Source organism: Xiphias gladius, chromosome 7 (assembly GCF_016859285.1).
Source record: "Xiphias gladius isolate SHS-SW01 ecotype Sanya breed wild chromosome 7, ASM1685928v1, whole genome shotgun sequence".
NCBI lineage: Eukaryota > Metazoa > Chordata > Actinopteri > Istiophoriformes > Xiphiidae > Xiphias > Xiphias gladius.
Genome location: NC_053406.1, coordinates 18,191,274 through 18,213,984, shown reverse-complemented (window position 1 = coordinate 18,213,984; position 22,711 = coordinate 18,191,274). Strand labels below are relative to the sequence as shown.

The 22,711-nt window shown below is 39.6% G+C and overlaps 1 protein-coding gene across 1 annotated transcript; it reads left to right on the top strand.

Annotated features, from left to right (window-relative positions):
• The first annotated feature begins 24 nt into the window (after nt 1-24).
• On the top strand, nt 25-22,547 carry dhx36 (DEAH (Asp-Glu-Ala-His) box polypeptide 36). The gene is made up of 26 exons (XM_040129906.1): nt 25-598; nt 1,788-1,945; nt 2,114-2,230; nt 2,387-2,621; nt 3,286-3,324; nt 3,510-3,680; nt 3,772-3,851; nt 6,610-6,684; nt 7,666-7,832; nt 7,950-8,031; nt 8,130-8,270; nt 9,416-9,521; nt 12,606-12,693; nt 13,674-13,729; nt 13,865-13,929; nt 14,538-14,681; nt 15,070-15,187; nt 16,307-16,405; nt 17,467-17,640; nt 17,791-17,877; nt 17,968-18,051; nt 18,174-18,273; nt 18,432-18,522; nt 20,089-20,209; nt 21,674-21,826; nt 21,921-22,547. Exons 1-26 carry the CDS (start codon nt 344-346, stop codon nt 22,149-22,151), a joined length of 3,237 nt encoding a protein of 1,078 aa, XP_039985840.1. The 5' UTR covers nt 25-343; the 3' UTR covers nt 22,152-22,547.
• Nucleotides 22,548-22,711: the final 164 nt, after the last annotated feature.

The following is a 22,711-nucleotide window of genomic DNA, read 5'->3' as shown; positions in this document are numbered from 1 at the left end:
TTGCAAAGAAAGCGAGGAGAAGAAGAAGAAGAAGAAGACCGACGTCGATACTGTGCGACGTGCCGGATGGAAACGATCTTTAGAACTGCTACATTTTGACAGCAGCATCTCACTGTTGCTGTCTTACGAGTGAATTAGTGGGTCAGAATTTAAATTGTACATGTAGATATTAAGAATTTAACTGTCAGTAGCTACATGGGTGTAGCCTCATATTTTGGACTTAACGGTCTAGTCCACAAATCCATCCGGCACTGCGTGTATCTAAGTGACGCAACGTTTGTTAGCATCCTAGTTACCGGTTAAAGAATATTTGCTGCCACCCCGGCTTGTTTGTGACGGCGCCATGAGTTATGGATACGGCGGTGGGGGTGGAAGAAGGGGCAGAAGGGGAGGTCGAGGGTACAGAGATGGCAGCAGAGAAAGGTGGGACAGAGGAGCAGACGCAGGAGGTTCCAGAGGACAGAGTTCCGACTTTGACCAGGACCGAAGTGGAGGTGGACCGCGGGACCGTCCTCCTCCACACTTGAAGGGACGTGAGATTGGTCTGTGGTACGCAAGATACGGAGCCGTGAGGAGGAAACAGGCTGACCGGAGATCGGTATGGATTGTGTTTGGGTGCATCCATTTGCACGTTGCTGCGTGCAGGTTTTCAGTTTATTAGCAGTGGCGAAAAGAAACAAAGTACATTATTTATTTATTTTTTGTACATAAAACAGCATATAAGTTTATAAAATACAACACAATATTTAAGACTAAACCAGTGATTTCACAAGCCTTCTGGCCTGTCACCTCTTATATAAAATCAGTGTCTAATTTGGGCCCCATGTCATGTTTACAGTGGCTCTTAGAGACATTTCTTCTCTAAACTTCTCACAGGGTTTCATTTAAATAAATGTTCAACTTATATTTCCAAACTAATTAAAGATTATAGAAATGTCTGAAATATAAATACAAATGTGTGTATCAGACCTTTGTTTTTCTTCCTTCCTCTTCCATTAATCATCTCAAGACCCCTCAGATTTATCTTGAAACTCAGCAACAACGGTAAGATGCGAATTGCACGCTGTTGCCTCAGTATTATTAATCTAATAATGTCAGGCAGAATAATTAACCAGTCAAGGACACTTTTACTGCAGAACAAGTTCTTTTCCTTTTGATACTTAAAGCACTTTTTTTCTGTTGATACTTTTGTGCTTCTGCTTAAGTAGGCTTTAAAATGCAGACCTTTTACTTGTAGCAGACTATTCTAAGTAGAGGATCTGAATACTTTTTCCATCACTGTTAGAAACCGAGATCTTGGCCTTCAGCAGAGATATGAGAGAGACAAAAGATACAAAGAAGGTGACAGTTATTTCCTCAATGAGTTATTAACTTCTGCTAGAAAATAGGTCTGCGCTCTGAAATTAAATGTCAACTGCAGAGTATGAGGCATAGGCATGGACTGTGGCCAAAACAATGAACACTTTTCCTGAATGTCCCGAAACTTTATTTATTATATAGGAATTTTTTAAAACAGAAGTTACCAAGTGCTAATTGAGAAGGTAATCCTTCAGCTGTCACTAAAATGCAAAAATGACCAAACTTGGCCAGAATTATGACAGAAGCACTGCAAATTACTGATACATGGATTTCGAAGTTTCAGATTCAGTGGGGAATTTTCATTGGGATAAAATCAAATTTGCCAAAACACTAGGAAAGATTGCTTCAAACCAAGCCCTGGTATTACATTAGATAAGGCTAACTGCAAGGTTATGGCTGAACTTTCCCCTTTCCATGTCTGTGTACAGCGGGCGGAGGTCCAGATGGATGAGGCGAGAGAGCAGAACATTACCAAGCTGCTTAACTCTGTCCAGAATGACCAGCCTGGTCCAGAGAGAGGTGGCAGGGATGCAAGAGCCTCCACGTCTCACAACTGGCAGGCAGATGCCAGTAGAAGTAGTCACTGGTGAGAACAGCTTGCATAGCTTTTTTTATCTGAGACTTGCATTGTTTAGTTTTTATCTTACAATAAAGAAAATGTGATAAGATTAAAATGCCTGGAGTATCAGTAATTTTTCAGCTGTGACTGCTGACACAAGTAGGACACTAATTATCGTGTCTATGACCTTTGCAGTTACTTTGATGGGGATATGCCTGAAGAGGATAAACAGATCAAGATCGAGATCAAATCTGAGGAAGAGGAGGAAGAAGTTAGTTCAGGCCAGAAGAAAGCAGCTTACAAATCACAACGGTAAGTAAATCAAACGCTTGCTAAGAAAGATGTGACCTGCTCCATAAATGTAGTTTAAAATTTGATGGTGCTCCAGGCCACAATCACAGAACAACCAGTCTTGTCTGGTGATCCACTATATTGCAGATATTTACACACTGCAATGTTTTTGTTTAGTTACTTTACACCGGGAGTCGTTAAAGATGAACCTCCGGACAAGTGGGACGAAGAAGAGCAGCAGCAGCAGCAGCAGCAGCAGCAGCAGCAGCAGGAGGAGAAAGAGAAACTGAGAAGGAGACACAAGGATCTGGAATTCTTATTTCAGGAAGTAGTCAGAGATAGTTCACTGGATGACTACTTAAAGAGAGACCTGCATAGCAAGAAATCAGATACAAAGTACAAAGAAATGCTGGTGAGTATAATGATTAGTATCAAGTTTGATATATATAGTGGTAAAAGTTAAGGGCTTGATGTTAGGCTTAGCTGTGCAACCTAATTGATATTTTTTTGATATTATATGATCAAAGTTCTATGATGATTTGTTTGGGGTTCCTAAAGCAATTGAGAGTGGAGTTGACAATACAGCAAAACGATAATTAGAGATTATGAAAGGCAGAGAGTATCTTTGTCTTTATAATTAATAACACGTGCCAGTTGGTTTGCAGGAATTTATTGCCATGTTTGCTTCTCTGAGATATACAGGTTGACAGATGTTTACCTTTACAGACCCTAATGCAGAAAAAAGCTAGGCCTTATGGTAATTTGTATTTCTAGTAATATTATGAAAATATTCCATATAAATACAAAATAATGTTACAAATTGTATTAGTCATTAGTCTGTCACAGTATCACAGCATTGTTACGTCATATTTCACTGAATGAATATTGAAGAATTCCTGAACTGTTGTCAAGCTACTAGACAGAATCTGTGGTTATCTGTGTTTATTAGAACTATGTAGTTGTTTTGATGTGCTAAAACTGTACCTTATATCAAGTTATAAAGAAAGAACATCTGCTCTTGATTCTGTTGATTTCACTAAGTGTTATCAAATGTTTGCTCATTTTTTTGTCTTCAGAAATTCCGGGAAAAACTACCATCTTATCAGAAAAAAGAGGTAAGTTTTTGATTACATACACTATTAAAGCAAATTCTGTCCTCCCAATCGTGAATGACACATTTCTGCTAAAACTAAATTTGTATCTGTTTTTTGAAAAATTATTATCCTCTATCCCCTTTTCCTCCTCCTTATCCCATTATCCCTCCACTTCCTCTCATCTGCTTCCATCTTTCTGTCCTCAGGATTTGGTGGACCTCATCAACTCTAACCGTGTCCTGGTTGTGAGTGGGGAGACAGGGTGTGGAAAGACCACTCAGGTCACCCAGTTCATCCTAGATGACTATATCACTAGAGGCATGGGCTCGATTTGCCGGGTGGTCTGTACGCAGCCTCGTCGCATCAGTGCCATCTCGGTATGTACTCTGCTGGTTTTTCAGGTCTGGCTGTGTCGGATCATATGTTGCTGTTGCTCTTAAATGTTTGTGTGTGTGTGCCTTCTCTCAGGTAGCAGAGCGTGTAGCAGCAGAGAGGGCAGAAAGTGTAGGGAATGGAAATTCTTGTGGTTACCAAATCCGCCTACAGAGGTAAGGAAGTCTTTAAGAACATATGTTGATGTATACATTTGAAGTAATGTTTAATTGGCACACACAGCATTTGGTTTAGTGATTGAGAAACCGACAGAAAAATCTGATTTCAGCATTGTTTTTGTTGCTGGTAAGGTTGTTCCAGCTAGCAAAGAGACTGTTTCTCTATGTCTTTCTTAGTCTGGTTCCAGACTTCTGAATTGCTGCCAATTCAGGTCTTCTCCAATGTATGTTAGTGATTAAAAAGATCTAGTGTTGCCTTCCTGCATGGCTGGTCGTTCCAGAGCCATGCTATTAACTTTGATGTGGTAGCCTTTAGATTTTCTTGGTACTAGTATCCCCACTGAAGAATATATTCAAATGATGGTCTTCAGATCATAAGATGACATACCTCTAAATGTGTATTGTTTTGCATATAGATAAATATATTAATGTAAACTACATGTGCTTGATGCATGCATCGAGACTGTCTTATTTTGTATTCAGAGGGAGTTTCTTGATGAATAGGCTCAATTAAGATGGATAAGGGAAATATATGGGATGAATGAATACCACAGGAAATTAATTTTTTTGAAGGACAGGAGATATAAGGATTAGTAGATGGGAATGATAATCTGAGACCATACACACACAGGAAGAGATGCACAAAGCTGGCAAGAAAGGCATTTGAACGGTACGCAGACAGAGTGAGTGGACAGTTGCAGGGGGCGAGAGGGAGCAGCAGTCTAAAGTGAAATATATACAGTAGAGTATGGAGTATGAGAGGGGATGAGATAGATACAGTAAGAAAAGAGGCAACTCAGGTGTGGTATGAAGGGAGACTGATGCAGGGGATGAGAGGTAAAAGAATGGGCAGAGAAAAAAGATTACTGACTGGCAAAGAAATGGCACAAATAACAAGGTGCTTCCACATTTTCTGAATCTTTACATGTGGTGCTATATTTTTCTGTAGTTACATGAAGTTACAGCAGTTGTGATTCAGAGCTCTCCATAAGGGAGAAAAACAATAACTAAAGCAAAATTTTGTATCAAAGAACTTAAACAAAGACAAAGCAATTCAGAAAGGCATCATTATGAGCTGTATTTTTACTGCTGTGCTGTCACTGCCTACTGTCACTTTCAGTAATGGAGACCATGGGTGTCTCTCAGTTGGTATATGCAAAAACTGGCAATTTGTACTTCAAGCTTTGTTAAACTTCTATTGATGCGCTAGCTCCCCCACATAGCAGCTAATATAAAGAGGTCCACACTTCTGCACTCTTTTCTTATGTTGGTCTCTCAGTGGGTAATCAGCTTCTTTAAAAACTGAATACAAATTGGCAAGAACACATTTAATCTTGTCTGAAACAGTGTATTTCTCTACACAACGCAGTCAGTGCAGACAGTCATTGCAATAAATTCGTTCTCTCTGGTGCTGGTATAGTGCAACAAATGATGGATAATTATAATAAACCTAAAGTAGGAAACTGTTTAGAGTAAATAAAATTAATCAGATTCATAATAATCTCTCTCAGCCATGAGATTTCAGAACTGTCATATAACTGTTAGATGGTAGAGAACTTGTACTTTGATGTTTAGAAAGAAAAAAAAACTTGGAGCTTACAGTAGCTAATTTTTAGCCTCTTCTCAATTTCAGAACTGATGTACTTTAAGTGATCACTGAGAAGTATTCTGCTGAATAAACACCTAGCTACTGTTTTTTGAAAGCCTTAAAGTTGGTACTTGAGGCTGTGTCTGGAAGAGGGTCCGTGTGATGAAACATACTTTTGTTGCAAGTTTGTGCCTATATGTAGCATATTACTAAATTAATTTGTTATTAATCAAATAACCACAAAGCAAAACTTTTGCTAAGTAATATTGCAATATAGAAAAGCTGCACACATTGCACAGAGAGTGGGAAGAATGGGTAGGCAATAGCGGTCCAGCAGCTCCTATTTGCCCTGAGGCCACTCAGCATATTAATCCAGCCAAAGTGCCTGGCCCCTGGCAAGCTTTCCCTTTAGTAGTTTCTTTTAATTTTATAATAAACATACTACTTACTAAGTTTATGTGTTAAAATAAATCGCTGTTATCACTCTATTTTACTATCATTTATTTTCTGTATGTTTTTATTATCAATATGCTGATGTATCATTGCACTGGGTAACCGATATATATTTATCAGTGAGGTCTAATTTCGCCCATTGTTTGCTTGTTTCACTGCTTTAGTTGTTATATTATACTATTTATATTGTGTATTGATGTTCTGAAATACTTTGTAACCCTGTTTCAAAATGTGCTTCATAAAAATTTATTTTATTGTTATTAGTGTTATTTCTCCTGAAATGAGTCTAGGTTCTGTTGGACCTATCACATTTGCATCAATTTTTTGCAAAAAAAGCCTTTAATGTGCTTCAATTGTCAGAGTAATTTGTTTTTATGTATCATAATAGAGGAAGTTGCTGCTTTTGGGATTAATATATAACAATTTTGGGATTAAAATAAATGGGATGTTATTTCAATGTTGCTATTCATTGGATAACCTTTTCATCACTGAATAATAATTATGGATATATGTGTCGTATGGTATAAAGATATTGTGTACACAAGTGCCTATACCCTTATAACCTATTACATTAATTATTAGATAGGGTGGAAATATATGAAAGACAATGGCGTCTTTAACAGTAGCACACACAAATGAAGAAAAATCAGCGAAGAAACTCATCCTGGCAACCTTTGTCTTCACTTAACACGTTTTTCTCCTCCTGTGTCTCAGCCGGTTGCCACGGAGACAAGGTTCGGTCCTGTACTGTACAACAGGCATTATTCTTCAGTGGCTTCACTCAGACCCGTGAGTCTCCGTGCTTCCTCATCCTCAGCAAATCTTCTCCCAGCATTTCTTCTTCTCAGCTTTTCTTCTCAGTGTCTCTGTTCCAGCTGTTCTTCCTCCCTTCTCTTATTCCTTGTGTGTCACTGTTTTTTCTCCATTGATTTGTGGTTGACTCTACTGTCTGTAGAAGAAGCATTAGTATGGGTCTCCATTCTCATTGGCAGAGAAATGAAGACAAACACACACACACACACACACACACACAAAGCTCGTGTTGACTCATCCCTGCAAATGCATCCTTGCATTCTGAGTGTCTTCAGAAAAACCACAGAGACTAAGTGAGCGTGCCAGCTTTCCTTGTTGTCTTGCTTTACGCTCTTTCAGAATTGGGATGACTCTAGTGAGTTAGTTTAGGACTACAGTTGTCTGACAGAATGCTGCAACTTTTTGTCATTAAGGTATATTTACATAGCAGCTGGCCTACAAGCTGACAGTCTATATGGGCTGCACCTATGTCTACATTTGTCATTAACCTTTTCAGTTCCCCAGACCCTTTTTACTCATTATTTCAGACTACTACTATACAGATAAGCACAAAAAACAAAGTATTTTTGGTTAAATTCAAGTATAGATCGCAAAGATACCACTTTTTTTTTTTTTTTTGAAAAGTGAGAAAAAACTGTTTTGCCAATAATTCAAATTAGTGGCAAATCTCTTTACGCAGAAATGGATGTGGCCTCTAACCAAGATTCCTTGGTAAAAATAAAATAAATTTGGATCTACGCTTCATTGTTGAAGAATTCTGTGGCCAAATGTGAAAAAAAGGGAAACATTTGACAAATAGAGCTACCCTCTCGACGAAGGTAGCAAATACAGCCGTACACAGGAAACAGAATAGCCATTTTTCAGGCCTAGTTAGGACATACAGCCTCTTGACAAATTAAACTTACCACTGATCCATTAGATTTAAAGCTTGTCCCCTGTTTTTTTTCCTTCTGTCAGATTGTTGTCCAGTGTCAGTCACCTGGTTTTGGACGAGATCCATGAGAGGAACCTGCAATCGGACGTTTTGCTCATCATTGTGAAGGACCTACTCAGCGTCCGGGACGATCTCAAGGTCATCCTCATGAGTGCCACGCTCAACGCAGAGAAGTTTTCTAAATATTTCGGTACGCAACCCACAGAGTGACATACCAAATTTTGTTCAACAAAAATGTTTCAATTTAGTTGGTTTGGATTGTTCCTCCTTCTCATCTACCCCTTTCCTTGTGTCATACTCCCTTTAGACAACTGTCCAATGATCCACATCCCTGGTTTGACGTTCCCAGTGGAAGAGTTCCTACTAGAGGACATTGTAGAGATGACCAGGTAGAACAACTCTACGCCCAAACACACACTTACAAAATACAGATGGAACCACTATGTCCCTTTCCTTTTATATAAACTGGTTGATGTCTCTGTGCCAGGTACCGTCCCCAGAATCAGGACCGGCGCCCCTCATGGAAGAGAGGCTTTTGGCAGGGGCGCCACTCCAGACCTGAGAAGGAGGAAAAAGAGGAGGAATACAAGGAGAGCTGGCCTTGTTATGCACGCACACTGCAGGACAGGTGAGTTGGTGAGGACAGCAGGGTAGTTAAGTTGGCACCAGCAGCTGCCAGATTGCAGCCCTTTTAAAATAAATAACTCCCTTTAATAACTCTTAGCTCCACTTGAGATATGTTTCTCTTCTCAGTAACACTGAACAAACATTCTTCCTCATTTAATACAACTACAGTATTTGCAGTGCAGTCCCTTTTCATTGCTGCCATTATTACTGTGAAAGAAGTGAATGTGAGAGAATGTAAACATGATTGCTTCTGGTGCGCTGCACCTGGTAGAAAGTCTATTCAAACACAACACTGCCTGTGCACATACGATCTTACAACGATGTGACAGGGCTACAACAGTCAGTGGGCACGGCTCTAGGCAGAACTATAGATAACTTCCTACACTGCATGCACCTACAATGCCTTCCTACGCAGTATGCAGGTATAGAAGGTCCTTGATGCCAAAGTTATTTTCCGGCTTAAGTGGCAATGAGGGGCCCATTTAGCACTTCATGGCTGTGACTTAAAGGAGAGGTTCAGGCTTCTTTTGTGAAGCTGTTCAAATATTATTTGAAGTACTGTGTAACACAACTAAAGTAAAACACCTGAGAAATGACATCAGCTTATTATGCTTCACATGCACGAAAACGAGAACAGAAAGCACTCATTTTGTTTTGTATAGACTCCTGGCTGAAATGCCTGTGGAATATAAAGATCTTTTTCTCACTATTTGGAATAAATTGCCTAGTTTTTATTATGTTTAACAATGCAGGGACCGTGACAGTCCTATACAGACATCGAAAAGTCTTCATTCTCTCACTCCGATGAACCGATTAATGACCTGTCAATCTCACATCGAATGCGATGAACAGGGAAGAGCATTTCCATTTTTGGAAACTTTCAAAATTATTTGCAACAATTCAAACCCGTGCATTAGAGCCGGGAAATAAAGATAATATATCAAAAAAAGAGACAAACAGAGAAACCGATTAACAGTTAATGATTGTGTTTATGGAGAATAACCTCTGTCTGCACATGCATAAATCTCATGAATCCATAACAAGAAAGGAAATAGTTGGAAATTTGGGAACAGCTTGTTACCATGTTAAAGCATTGAAGAAGGTGGATTATTTATTTATCCATTGTCTATGTCCTATGTTTTACAGATACTCTGACGACACCATTGCGGCACTGGAGATGTTGGATAATGATGAAAAGATTGATCTGGAGCTAGTCCTCGCACTAATCCGTCATATTGTGCTCAATGAGGAGGTGAGTGTAACGCTGGATGTCTGGTTTCAGGTCAGGCAAATTCTGGTGTCTGAAATTAGATTTTTAATAAAGCACATTTGTACTCAGAGATGAAAATGGGATTCTAGGTAGCGTGTTATGTGTCTTGAGTAGTCTAAAAGCCTGGAGTGCTCGTGTCACTGAAACTTGTCTTGTGGTTTTTGGACCTATTAATTTAGAGGAAGATGGTTTCAGATCAAACTAAAATTACTGCGTCGTGGTTGTATGCCTCTCCCTGGATGTCGCTGGCGCGGAGGCATAGTAAAAGTTAATAAAAGGAGAGAAGTACAGTATATTCCTAGTCGGAGCAGATGGAAGGATCAGGAGCATTAGTTTCGAAGAGCGACATTAGATCATAGGAAATAACTCAGATCCTGGCAACAGATCTGTGCTAATGAGTTATCGAACAGATGCTCTCCCAACGCATGTTTTTCTCTTTCCAGTTCATGCTAAATTTACAAATTTTTATCTCAGCGTTGTATCTGCATCAGGAGTTGTTAGTGTGGGAACAATTTGGGGATAATCAATTAATGCAAAAAAAAAAAAAAAAAGTTGCTATTTTAGTAAATTCCCTGTTCAAATATGTATTTGCAGACTGTTTATTGTATTTTTCCCTTGTCTCTAGTCACAGAGTCATGCAGACCATTACTAACAAATGCGAGAACAGACGTACACAAATGAGCAGAATATCTCAAACAATACCATTCAATGCAGCCTATTGTCAATATTAAGAGGAGAATAATGAGTGAGAAGAACTTGCTCTCATTTTTTTCTGCATTTTCCAAGTGAAGTGGAACTAGTTTAAAGTATTTATGTTGGTTTGTAGCTGTGTTTGTGAAAAACATATATTAGAGAGGAACAGAGCAAAGAGACAGGTCCAGAATGATGAGTGACTAACGCAGATAGACAGAATGATTATCCCTTCCCATATGAAGCTGTACTTCTTTCAGTCACGGCCACCCTGAGCCAGTCAACCAGCTGATTTGCCGTGGCATTGTCAAATGGCTGAGAGGGAACCGGTGGATCTGCTGTGACTGCCTGGCTTTCAACTGTGATGATTGGTTAATTATGTTGCAGGGGTCTGTGATTAGATACCTAGGGGGTTGACATGGTGGCAATAATGAACGCCTGCTGGATGCAACTGTGTGTGCGTGTATGTGGGAGGTTTGGTGTGTGTACATGCTCAATAGTGGGCCAACTCAACAGAGCTTACTTTACTGTTACTTACTGTTTTGTTGGAATTCATTAGGGACCTGTCAATACTGCATGTCTGTCAACGTGTGTTTCTGTCAGGTTGTAACGAGGCACAGTGCCTGCATCTCTGCTTCTCCTCTGTCTTTCACACACGTACACATGCACAGACATTAACACGTACATATACAGTCCCACGTGGGTGCCAGTGGTTGAGCACGGGTAATAATAATTAGCTTTAATTAAAAGGCAGGGGTGCTCAGGTCCCAGAAGCTTCTTTTTATGTCTTTCCTCATCTCCTCTCAAGAAATGAATAGCAGATTCCTTTTTAAAGACTGCGTTAGTTTATACCAGCTTAATATTATCCTGAGAATCATTTTTGTTTAAATTTAGGTCTTTGATGTGGTGAAACAGCATCTCCTGAAACGAATCTCCACTGATGAGAAAATAAAAATTTAAATTTGCTTATGTTTCAGATGTTTAGAGCTTCTTAAACTATTATTAGCCTTTAGTTGATATCTATGCCTTAAAAACATTATGGAAGACAAATATGCCTTAATATTCATCTCTGACTCACTCTTTTCAGCATGGTGCATACAGCATTGCCCTTAGGAGCTGCTCTGGACTGCTTTGTACAATCTGTTCTAAATGTGTATGTCATAAACTGCAACCTTCATATTTATGTCAAAGTTCAGTCACATATTTCTCATCAATGTTCAAGACACCCTGTTGCTTTAGCTTATACCTCTGATAATGTTAGTATTTAGTAATTCTCGAGCCGGGTATCAAACCTCACTACTTTTTGAGTACTGACTGAAATGTGTTTGTAATGTGAGTAATAAAATCTGCCAACATTGTCGTCAAAATCCTGGTTGGGTTCTGTTTACTTATTCTTTTATCAGATATTTCCTGCCCCAATTTAGGAAATTGGAAACTTTTCTAATTTTAGACAGTATTTTATCTATGTAAAGTTCTTGAATGGTTACTTGTATTAAGCAAGGTTTATAGAAAAACATGTTTATATTTCTAATAAGCAGGTGATTGGGGGGGTATCTAAGTAGTTTGAGAACATTTTCAAATTGTCCCCAAAAAAAATCACATTTGTATATCTGTTCAATCTGATAGTGGAGGTGTGCTTTAGTTGTTGACAATTAAAAAAAACTTCTATTATTTGTTGTAACCTATAAGTTTCTTTTAAATATTCTGTCTAGCAGGCTAGTTTGATTAATTGTATTCCCTGTGTCCAATTTTTTTTGCTGTTACAAGAACAGAATTGCTCCTCATTAATCAATAAAGGTTTCTGTATCTTATTTTACCATGATAGCATCACTGGATGTGATGTTGTCTTTATGGCTGAGGGGCGGACACCTACTGTATTTTAATTGGTCAGTTATTGTGAGATTTGCTCACACTGGAGTACCCCCAACCCTTAGCCACCATCATCCATTGTCTTGCTGATATTTTCTTAGCTTGCATTGGTTTGCCTTTATTTTCCAGGTGACTAATTGGTTTTCTTTTATTGTTGCTTTGAGAGAATCAAGTCTGTCCCTGGGGTAAGGTGAAGCAGAAGATGCCCTGTAGTGAGAAGATGTTGTCATAATGATGTTGGCAGTGAGGGTGCGGGACTGTTGTGTGGCTGAATTTGGAGGTTGGGAGCTCAGGGCAAGTCATCTCTATTTGCCGTGGCTCAGCTCCTTTTCAGGACACGGGCACCTTGTTCACTTGTTGCTTTTCAGGCTCCTCTGGCTAATGGCTGTTGGTTTCTGTTGGCAGTTTTTTTCTTCTTGTTTTTTTTTTTTTTTTTTTTACTAAAGCCCTGCTGGTTTGTGTGTGTCGTTCAGCTGTTAAGTGTTGTGCAATGTCTTTTTCTTTCAGGAAGGAGCAATCTTGGTGTTCCTGCCTGGCTGGGACAACATCAGCGGTCTGAATGACCTGCTCATGGCTCAGCAGATGTTCCGATCAGGTACACACACATTGTAACACACATCTGCAGAGTATGTGACATGGATACAAGTATATGCATTTGTCATATATGACGGTAAATTGAGTACCTCAGGTTTTGGATGGTTGGTCTGTCATAACATGCACACAGTTTTTTTAACATTTAAGAGATTTAATAAATAATTGATTAATCAAGAAAATACTGGACAGGCTAATTGACAATGAAAATTATCATTTGCAGACCAAGATTAATCATTTAGTTGATTGACAGAAAATTAATTGTGTTCTAGAAAACTTCAGTGGGCATTTTCACTATTGTCTGACATTTTATAGACTTAGCAAATAACTGATTAATCGAGAAAATATTCTGCAGATTTATTGATAATGAAAACCTTTGTTGTTGCAGCCTTGGAAGTGTGATGTGGAAACTTGAAAGCTCCAGTGCACATACACTGTTAATGCACCTTACAGTAAAGTAGGAGATCTCTTGTGTCCAGCAGACACATCACATCTAGGGCTGCTAATTAACCATTTTTCAAATTTAATAACAACAATGATTATGAGATTGCAATCCACAATTAGTTATATTTGTTTAGGTGTGATTTTGATGCTTTGTTTGGACTGATTGCTCTAGTGTATCATAAACATAGGTAAACTCTGACCAATCACAGCCATTTCATTTTAGCAAACTTTGATTAACTGGTTTCTGATTTCTAAACTGTTATAAAAATAACATACATACATTTATGTGGCAGGAGGACATCATGATTTTTTTTTATTTTTAGGTTTATTAAAGTTAACTCAGTTTTCTGTCTGTATTAAATAACTATACAATAATATTTGTTTCCAAAGATGAGTAAATAATTGTGGTAAATTAATTTATTCTCAGCATGTAACAGAATATTCATGGTTATATTTGTAGACTCACACTGGCACTTGTATCTTACATTTGCAAATGGTGCTTTGTTTGAGTTTTTCTTTTGTTGTCCTGTTGTGTTTCAGAGCGGTTCGTTATCATCCCTTTGCACTCCCTCATGCCTACCGTTAATCAGACACAGGTCAGCATTCTTCTGTTTCTTTCTTTGTCTGTGTCACAGACTGTGTCTGTCTCCCTTTCTGTTGATTATCCTGCTTTATTCCCTTTTTCAAGGTCTGAAAAGTCCAATCTCATCTTTCTCTCACACTTTTCTCAGGTGTTCAAAAGGCCTCCTCCTGGAGTTAGAAAGATTGTGATTGCTACCAATATAGCTGAGACCAGGTATGTGTGTGTGTGTGTGTGTGTGTGTGTGTGTGTGTGTGTGTGTGTGCGTGTGCGTGCGCGTGTGTGCGTGCGTGCGTGTGTGTGTGTTGTTTGGCTTGTCCAGCCTTTGTACTTGCTCCCTTTGAAAATGTATTTTTGGCTGTTACTTTCTGGTAAGAAAAAAAACAAGTGATGACACTTTGTCATATTAGGTAGTGTATGTGTGCGTTTTTGTGTAATGCAGTGGGTCCTATACTTTAATGGAAACAGCAGATTTCGGGCTAATTAGCATACATTTCTTGGGTTGATTACGAATACTGTGATATTGGCTTGGATTGAACACACTGAGTCTCTGACAGATAATTTGTTAATGCTCAGTTTGTGTGCGTGCAAGGTGTGCAGTCCCCTCACATCCCTACACTAAATACAGACTCTAAACCTACCAAAGGCCTAAATTTTATTTTTACTTCTGAGTGATTGTGTGTGTGTGTGAGTTTTAGCTAAGCATTTTTTGACAGACTCCTTTGAAGTGTTTTTTTTTTTTTTTTCTTCTGTCTGATTTGGTCTTTATTCAATCCCCTTTTTGATTTCACTCCCTCTTTTTCTCTCTCCACTCTTCCTCACAGCATCACCATAGATGATGTTGTATACGTGATAGATGGAGGGAAGATTAAGGAGACCAACTTTGACACCAACAACAACATCAGCACTATGACAGCCGAGTGGGTTAGCCTGGCCAATGCCAAACAGAGGAAAGGACGTGCCGGCAGGTGTGTCTGTGTTTGTCTGCACACAGGGGGTTTTGTAGATATTTTTATAATGAGGACATGCTGCATATTAGTGCCTCTGGGTATGCAGTACTAATCTGAGGAGGATTATTTTTCCTTCAATTTGTCATCTCAGCTCTCTGGCAGTCTTCCCCATCAGCCCACTCCTCCTCTCCTCCCGTCTGTAAACACTGAGAAAGGCTGAATGTAGACACTCCCGGGTTGTTTCCAGTCTGTGATTCGAGACGTCTGTTCTGTTAGCTAGTTCTGACATCAAAGCGGACCAAGGCCCGATTAGCAGGAGCCGTTTACTGTGTGCAGTTTCATCCTATTGATTTTGAAATACATATCCTTTTCTCTCCCAACTCTCTTCTTCCCTACTTATCTCCAGAGTATGTCCAGGGAAGTGCTATCATCTGTACAATGGTCTCAGAGCCAGCCTGTTGGATGCCTATCAATTACCCGAAATTATGAGGACACCACTGGAGGAGCTCTGCCTGCAGATCAAGGTTGTGTATATGCAGAGAGAGAGTGAGACAGACTAACAGAGAGAGACAAATAGGTGTTGGCTTGGGAGTTGAGATGAGGACAAGATTACTGTGAATGAGTTTTGTGAGTGCTTGGGGGAACGAGGACAGTGCTTCTGTTTTTGGTCTTCCATTGAATTACAGCCTCTGCTGCCTAATGAGAACTAGGGATGAACATCCTGGGCCGACTGGTGCCCCTTGCTCTCCAGCTCTTTCTATCTCTTTTTGCAGACAACTTAATCACTCCTCTTCTAAGCCCTGTTCTCTTACATGAACAGTCACTTTCTTCTTTGGTTGCTTAGAATTTTTTTCCCCTCCTATTTTTGCTTTCACTTTTTTAAATCCTCATACTCCAGTCAGACATATTTCAACCCATGCTAATGGAACATTAAGCCAAAGTTCACCCAGATCTAGTGTTTGCAATGATTGCTCTCACTAGTGGCTTTATGGATATGCGTTTGAGTGTGTCTCTTCCACTAGTTCAGTTGGATATATTTGAGTATGTGTGTAATGTGGTTTTTGAAGCTAGTGGGTGAGAGGCGGACTAATGCATCAGACTGCCCTTAATGTGAGAGAAAAACTGACAACATGCTAACCCCGAGTAGACTATCAAATGCATAAACACTCCAACATCAACCAATTAGTCAGACATAGAAATGTGTTCGCTTCCTTACTCTTCAGTTTGCTATAGGTAGATGTTTGGTCTATTTAAAAATCACTTTTTGATGTGGAAATGAGTACACATTTAGAGAATGTGGATATTAATAGAATCAGGTCTTACCACATCTGTACTGTGCTCAGCCCAGCACTTAAAGAAGCATGTTGATGTGGTTAACACTACACACTGTTGGCTGTTTTGTCCCATATGTCTTGTAAACAGTAATGTGCGCAAACCATGCCTCGTACAGTATGCCTGTGGGAAGAAGACACACATAAAGCTAATTGCAATAGACCTTGTATTGCACACAATTAAGTGTTTGCCTCCAATAGATATCAGTTCCCTTGCCCTTTTCTAAGGGACTAATTCCCTCTGAAAAAGAGAGGGGAATTTGATGTAAGAATTATGACATGCTGTAATGTGATGTGGTCTGTGTTGCCTAGATATTGAAGCTTGGGTCTATAGCCCGATTCCTGGAGAAAGCCCTGGACCCTCCCACTGAAAAGGCTGTCAGTTTAGCCATCAAGAACCTCATGGACCTGGTAAGAAAGAGTAAACATTCAAAAAATTTGAAAAATAAAAGGCTAGGTTAAGAACAAACCAGGAACAACAACTCATTGGCTGCAGCTAACCAGTATATAGGTGATCAAATAGTCTGTCGATTACTTTCTTGCTTCATCATTTGCTGTATGAAATGTCAGAAAATGGTAAAAAAAAAAAAAAAAAAAAAAAAAAGAAGAAAAAAAAAAAACATAAAAATTCCTAAAATCCAAGGTAATGTCTTCAAATGACCTGTTTTGTCTAATCAATAGTCAAAATTCTAAAAATGATCAATTTACCAATACATAGGGCTAAGAAAAACATAAAATACTTACAGCTGAAAAACTGAAATATTTGGTATAATATTTGGTATTAATTTGGTATTAATCACCTAATAAATTAATGGACTTTTTTTCAGCTTTTAATAGCTTAATCTATAATGCCAGTATAAAGAGTAAAATAGCCATTTGAAAAACTTGCATCTCATGAATAGAAAATATCCCTTGACCTGAGCTTGTGGTTTCAAGGTCTCCTGTCTGGAAACATTATCTAAAATCTGCTAGTTCATAGGATGTTATTTTGTAGCATACCCTCTGGTGGAGGAGGAAGAGGGGAAAAAAAACCGAGGACCAACAGAGAAATCAGTACTTAATACATCGGTTAAGAAGATAAAACATGAGCAATATTTCATGCTAACAAACAAGGTTAAAACAAAAAATGAAAATCAATTGAGGAAGCAGTACTTGGATCTGACAGTAACAAAACTAAGCAGTTGCTCCTGAAAGCTTACAGAAGAGTTCATTAACATATCAACTTGTTAAAAGCAACACTAACGCACACTGACTGTACACTGGTCTTCTGGGAGAACCTTGCCTTTATTAACCTGTTGCTACGTTAATAAAGGCTTTTTAGTTTTTTTCCACTTTAACAAAGCAGTGCCTTTTGAATATGGGAGTATCCATTCCTTTTCTTGTGGTTTTGTTTAGAAAAACCTTGTGCTGAGCTGAAGATGACTAAACGAGTGCATTTTGTTTGGGTTTATTGTGACAATGTTGTTTGTTAGAATGCCCTGGACCATTCAGAGACTCTGACAGCGCTGGGTTTCCACCTGGCTCGCCTGCCTGTGGAGCCTCACATTGGCAAACTCATCCTGTTCGGAGCTCTGTTGGGCTGCCTCGACCCCGTACTCACCATTGCTGCTTCACTCAGCTTCAAAGACCCTTTCTTCATACCCCTGGTAGGGCGATGAGTTCACAGACATGAAAGCTTATGTCAGCAGCGACACACACGCACACTTCAACACATTACTGCACTCTATCTTCTGAATTTTTTCATTGCAAAGTCAGCCTTAAAGAACTTGTCTTTAATACATGTGTCCCTCTCTCAGGGTAAAGAGAAGATGGCAGACATGAGGAGAAAAGCCCTGTCCAGAAACTCTAAGAGTGACCACCTCACTATTGTCAATGCTTTCCAGGTAAAACAACCCACATCTGTCAATTTCCTTTCATCTCTGTCTTCTGTATGAGTGGATCATGTCTCAATTTATCATCCATTGATTGGCCAGGGCTGGGAGGAAGCGAAACAGCGTGGTGCCAGGTATGAGAGGGAGTACTGCTGGGACAACTTCCTGTCTGCCAATACACTCCAGGTGAGCCAGGCTGTTTGTGAATGCTGTGCTGAGCTCTACACTGAAATTCCTTGAAAATAAAACCAGGGGTAGTCCATGATTACATTTTCAGTTGGACTTTAATTTATCTTCTTATCATTCAGATGCTGAACAACATGAAGGGTCAGTTTGCTGAACACCTAATGCATGCAGGCTTTGTTAGCAGCAAGGACCCCAGAGACCCCAAATCTAATGTCAACTCAGGTAACTAAGTTTTTTTTGGGTGTGAATAGTCTGTCAGAAAACATTAATTCTTATGAATCTTAAAACCAGGCTGTGTAGCAGTAATAAAATACAATATGGGAGATGTAAATGTAGCAGTGCTCATTTGTTCTTTCTCTAACTCTCACTTCCTTCCTCAGACAATGAGAAGTTAATCAAAGCAGTGATTGTAGCCGGCCTGTATCCTAAGGTGGCCATGATCAGACCATCTCACAGCAAAAAGAGGCCAGGGTGAGTCTGCCAATTCAAAAACGGAGATGAGCAATGACAGACAGGAAAGGGCTGCACAGCACAAGAGAGAGAACTGCACAATCATTCTTATTGATCTGTAGACAGAAAAATGGCCGTCACACTATAATATCTGAATAGACCTCTCAGGTAAGAGTTCTGTAAGGGTCCTGTGACAATTACCTAAGGCTGTGCAAAGACTATGTTAGGAAAACTCTCAAAAACAGAGGCGCCTTTGCAGCTGAAGATCAATGCATTCATCATAAAACTGCCCTCAGGCAACTGTCAAAGGTAGCGGCTGTGACCAGTGTGCAAAAGACAGATGCACACAACAGGGAGACAGACAAACTCTCACAGTAGGGCTGTCAGTTTTGTTTTCATGTCTCTTTGACAGCTTTAGACCCAGTTGCACAGTGAAATTGCCAGGGTCATTTCCTTTGCGCAAGTTATTCACAACAGTTGTGATGCCAATACAGTTGTAAGTTTTCACATGTCCACACCACAGCTCAGCAATATTTAAATAATTCATTGCTCGATAAAGCACTTTGTTTGTTTTTGCTGATAAATCAGAGCACTGGTAAAAGCAGCTTGTTCCCTGCAGTCAAATAGTCGGTTTTGTCTGGCTGACACGTAGGAGTTTGGAACGCAGCCTTACTTTCATGTTAAAGATGATTTTCTGACTGCAGCACAATTTCTCTTTGGTACCCTTCATGCCAAAATGGCCAGTTAAAAAAATTTGATGCAGCAGAAACATAATAATTGTTTATTTTTATCAACACTTTCTGCTTTTTTTGTCAAAACCTGCCAACAACATTGCCCACAATGCAACTTGACTCAGTTCACTTGACTGGACAGATTCAGGTGTTTTGTGCAGGTAGTGGCTAATGTAACCTCACACCACCAGTCTCAAACAGAGGTAAGAGGCGGGCTACAGAAGTCTGGTAATCTCGCTTCTGTCAAACTCCACAACCCAGATTTTTTTTATTTTCAGACTTGTCTTTGGCCCCCGCTAATACTGACTCAAGTGACATCACTTGAGGCAGTTTATTAGACTTAGAGTAGATGCCTCTGGAGCCACAAAAGGCCACAAAAGGCTTAATTCAACAGAACATTAGTACTCCTCACGACCTGGAAACAAAGTCTGATGTGCAAAGTTGGTGGAGTTCCCCTTTAATGACCATATACTGTAGTGCCTGGTTGGTAGTCGCATACCAACAGATGAATGCTGATGGTTTGAATTTTGCTTGATGAATGACTTAAATTATTAATCATTTTCAGGATCGTTACCAATTAATTTTCCGTAAACCAAATACTTTTTCATCTTTATTTTTCAACAGATTCATTTAATGAGACTGAAATATCATGTTTCACTTCTTCTTTTTGAAGGGGGGAAAAAAGTTCAGTTTTCTCCCTCCATCTGTAAAGGGAGAAATCAAAAACATCTATGACAAAAACAACTTCAGCTCTGATGTTTCATCTTTTGTTTTTTTAAAATCAAGTATTAGGCGTTTGACTTTTACCAGTACAACTCACACCTAGTCACACACTGTAACATCTTATCTTTCTCAGGGTTAAGGTGTACACCCAGGCTGATGGAAAGGTGTGTATCCACCCGAAATCTGTCAATGCTGAAGAGACAGACTTCAACTACACGTGGCTCATCTATCACCTCAAGATGAGAACGAGCAGTGTGAGTGCTACTTAATCCCATGTTTTACCATTTTGTGTATGAATGTTGTGTGTTTTTACGTTTGAGTGTGTTGCTGCGTGTCTTTTTGATTTTGTGTGTCCCCCCCTGAAGTGTGTATGTGAGTGGAAAGAAGAACCAGTGGTCAAAGGTTAGCAGTGGTGCTACGCCACTGGATGAATATTTGATTAAAATGCTGTCTTTCAACTCTCTCTCAAAGGCTCTTGTGCTTCAAAGCTTCCAGACACAATGTAAGATGTGGCGGCGTGGGCGTGGGCGTTAGGGGGGGCAAAACGGTCAATGCAGCCCCCTGACTACCACCCTCATTCCTGTCCCTTTTCCTGTCTTTTTCTCTTTTTTTTGCCCCTCTTCACACTCCCGTTCTCCCCTCCCTTCCATCCATCTGTCTTTGTTCTTTCTATGCTTTCTCTCTTTGTGAATATTACTATTCTGCAGCAAAACACCTTTCATGTCCCCTCTGATTGCTGCCTGTGACTTTGTCTCTCACTTTCCTTCCTTCGTTTTTATGAAGAAAAGTATTTTGCTGGATTTGACCATCATTGCCACTATTAAATGTTTTTTTTTTTTGTAGTCTTTAAGTGGTTTTGTGCACAAGCCACTGCATTTGTATCTATTATAAAAGTAGGGTATTCTAAGAGTGGGAGATTGTCAAGTTCATTATTTTACTGAGAAAGAGAAGGAAGCCGAAGAACAGTGCTATAGAAAGAAGGAAAGTGAGGGATGACTTTAAACTATATCTCCTGATGCAAATGCCCCTGGTGGTACATCACATTAGACATTCATGGGGCAAATGCAGTTGTCCCTGCTCTCTCTTAACTTCTTTTTTTCCCCTCTTCTCCCACCATCTCCCTCCACCTTTCTCTACCTCTCTGATGCTAATTTTCAACACTTCCGCCTGTTACTTCAAAGCTGTAATAGGGTTTGTTTTACCTCAGTCTGCTGTTTATGTAGTCTCTGTAGCTTTCGACCTTAAAGCTTAGCAGTTTTTGAGTGTGTGCATAGAGATCAGTGCATTACATAGAGTATCACTTCTATTTTCTGTCTGCAGTATTCAGAATTTTCAGTAATTTGTGAAAAATATTTACTTACTTTGGCCCTTTGTTCAGCAAAACTCTATTTTTCATTTTTGGTATCATTAGTCAAACTATTCTACATAAGCAGCTGTCAGTTTAGCACAGGGAGGAAAATAGATGGGAAAGAGTGTAACACATTAGCGAGTTTCACAGACAGGGCAAGATGACATTTATCGTAACACTGGAGGCACTGAAACACATTTCAAACTCGCACAGCCTCTCTTCACTAATGGGACACTTACAGCCCACACCACAGAATAGCTGTTGGGCACGGTGTCATAATGATGCTGCTCCATGTCACTAAGTGTGTTAGTGTGTTTGTTGTAATACTCCTGTTGTTGTGTGTTAGCGACATCTCTCTTTATGTCCTCAGATCTTCCTGTACGATTGCACTGAAGTGTCCCCTTTCTCGCTGCTGTTTTTCGGAGGAGACATCACCATCCAGAAAGATGAGGACCAGGAGACCATCGCAGTGGACAAATGGATCGTCTTCAGGTCCCCGGCACGCATCGCCCACCTTGTCAAGGTAAGTGAAGGACTAACTCACATGAACACACACTCATAATCTCAATTGTGATGAGATTAGTTTTACTAACCCGCCTTTCCTGTCTTTTCCACAGAGATTAAAGAAAGAGCTGGATTCTCTACTGGAGGATAAAATCCGTAACCCGGCTCCTGTGGACTGGCAAAACCGTCAGTCCAAAGACTGTGCTGTCATCACAGCCATCATAGACCTCATCACCACCCAGGAGAAGCCCACAGGCATCACTAAGGGCTATGGAAGAACATGTGCATCTGCCCCCAGAGGACAACACGTTTACTTCAATGACGACGACGATGACGATGATTAAAAGCACAGGTTTTTGTCCATCTATGAATAGAGGAGAAATGACTGACAACATCCTTGGACACAAAGGTTAGTTAGGATATTTGTGATAACCAACTGCCTTCTGTAATAATGCTCCCTGGATGATCCCAAAGGCCAAACACAGGGTGCAAGAGTACTAGAAATGTTATACACTTGAATGACTCCCATTATTAGTTTGTTTGCCTGTTGGGTCTTTATTTTGCAAGGACCAATCCATGTTCAAATACACATGTTCAAAAATAGTAACTGTTTTGTTTATTGTTTAGGTTGTATGTTTTTGGTCTGGTTAAGTAATGCTCTTGTTTTCAAGCAATGTCACTTAATGGACTGCGCAATAAAGAACGGATGTACCATAAAACACTGCGTAACTTTGTCTGCCTTACTAGGCTAAAATATAGGAATTCAAAAACAAAGCTAACCATTACCTTGAAATATTGCTGGCTTTATGATGGGAGGACACCATTTGTTCTGAGCTTTGAATCACTAAAATCACCTGAGTAATATTTGGTTGGAATGTACATCTGCATAGCTCTCAACGTTAAG

What these genes read in the sequence shown, in the direction of transcription:
- dhx36 (XM_040129906.1), top strand. Translation starts at nt 344, where the DNA reads ATGAGTTATGGATACGGCGGTGGGGGTGGAAGAAGGGGCAGAAGGGGA. An exon ending in GAAGTTTTCTAAATATTTCG is followed by an intron (nt 7,833 to 7,949) that starts GTACGCAACCCA and finishes TACTCCCTTTAG; the next exon opens with ACAACTGTCCAATGATCCAC. An exon ending in TCAGCAGATGTTCCGATCAG is followed by an intron (nt 12,694 to 13,673) that starts GTACACACACAT and finishes GTTGTGTTTCAG; the next exon opens with AGCGGTTCGTTATCATCCCT.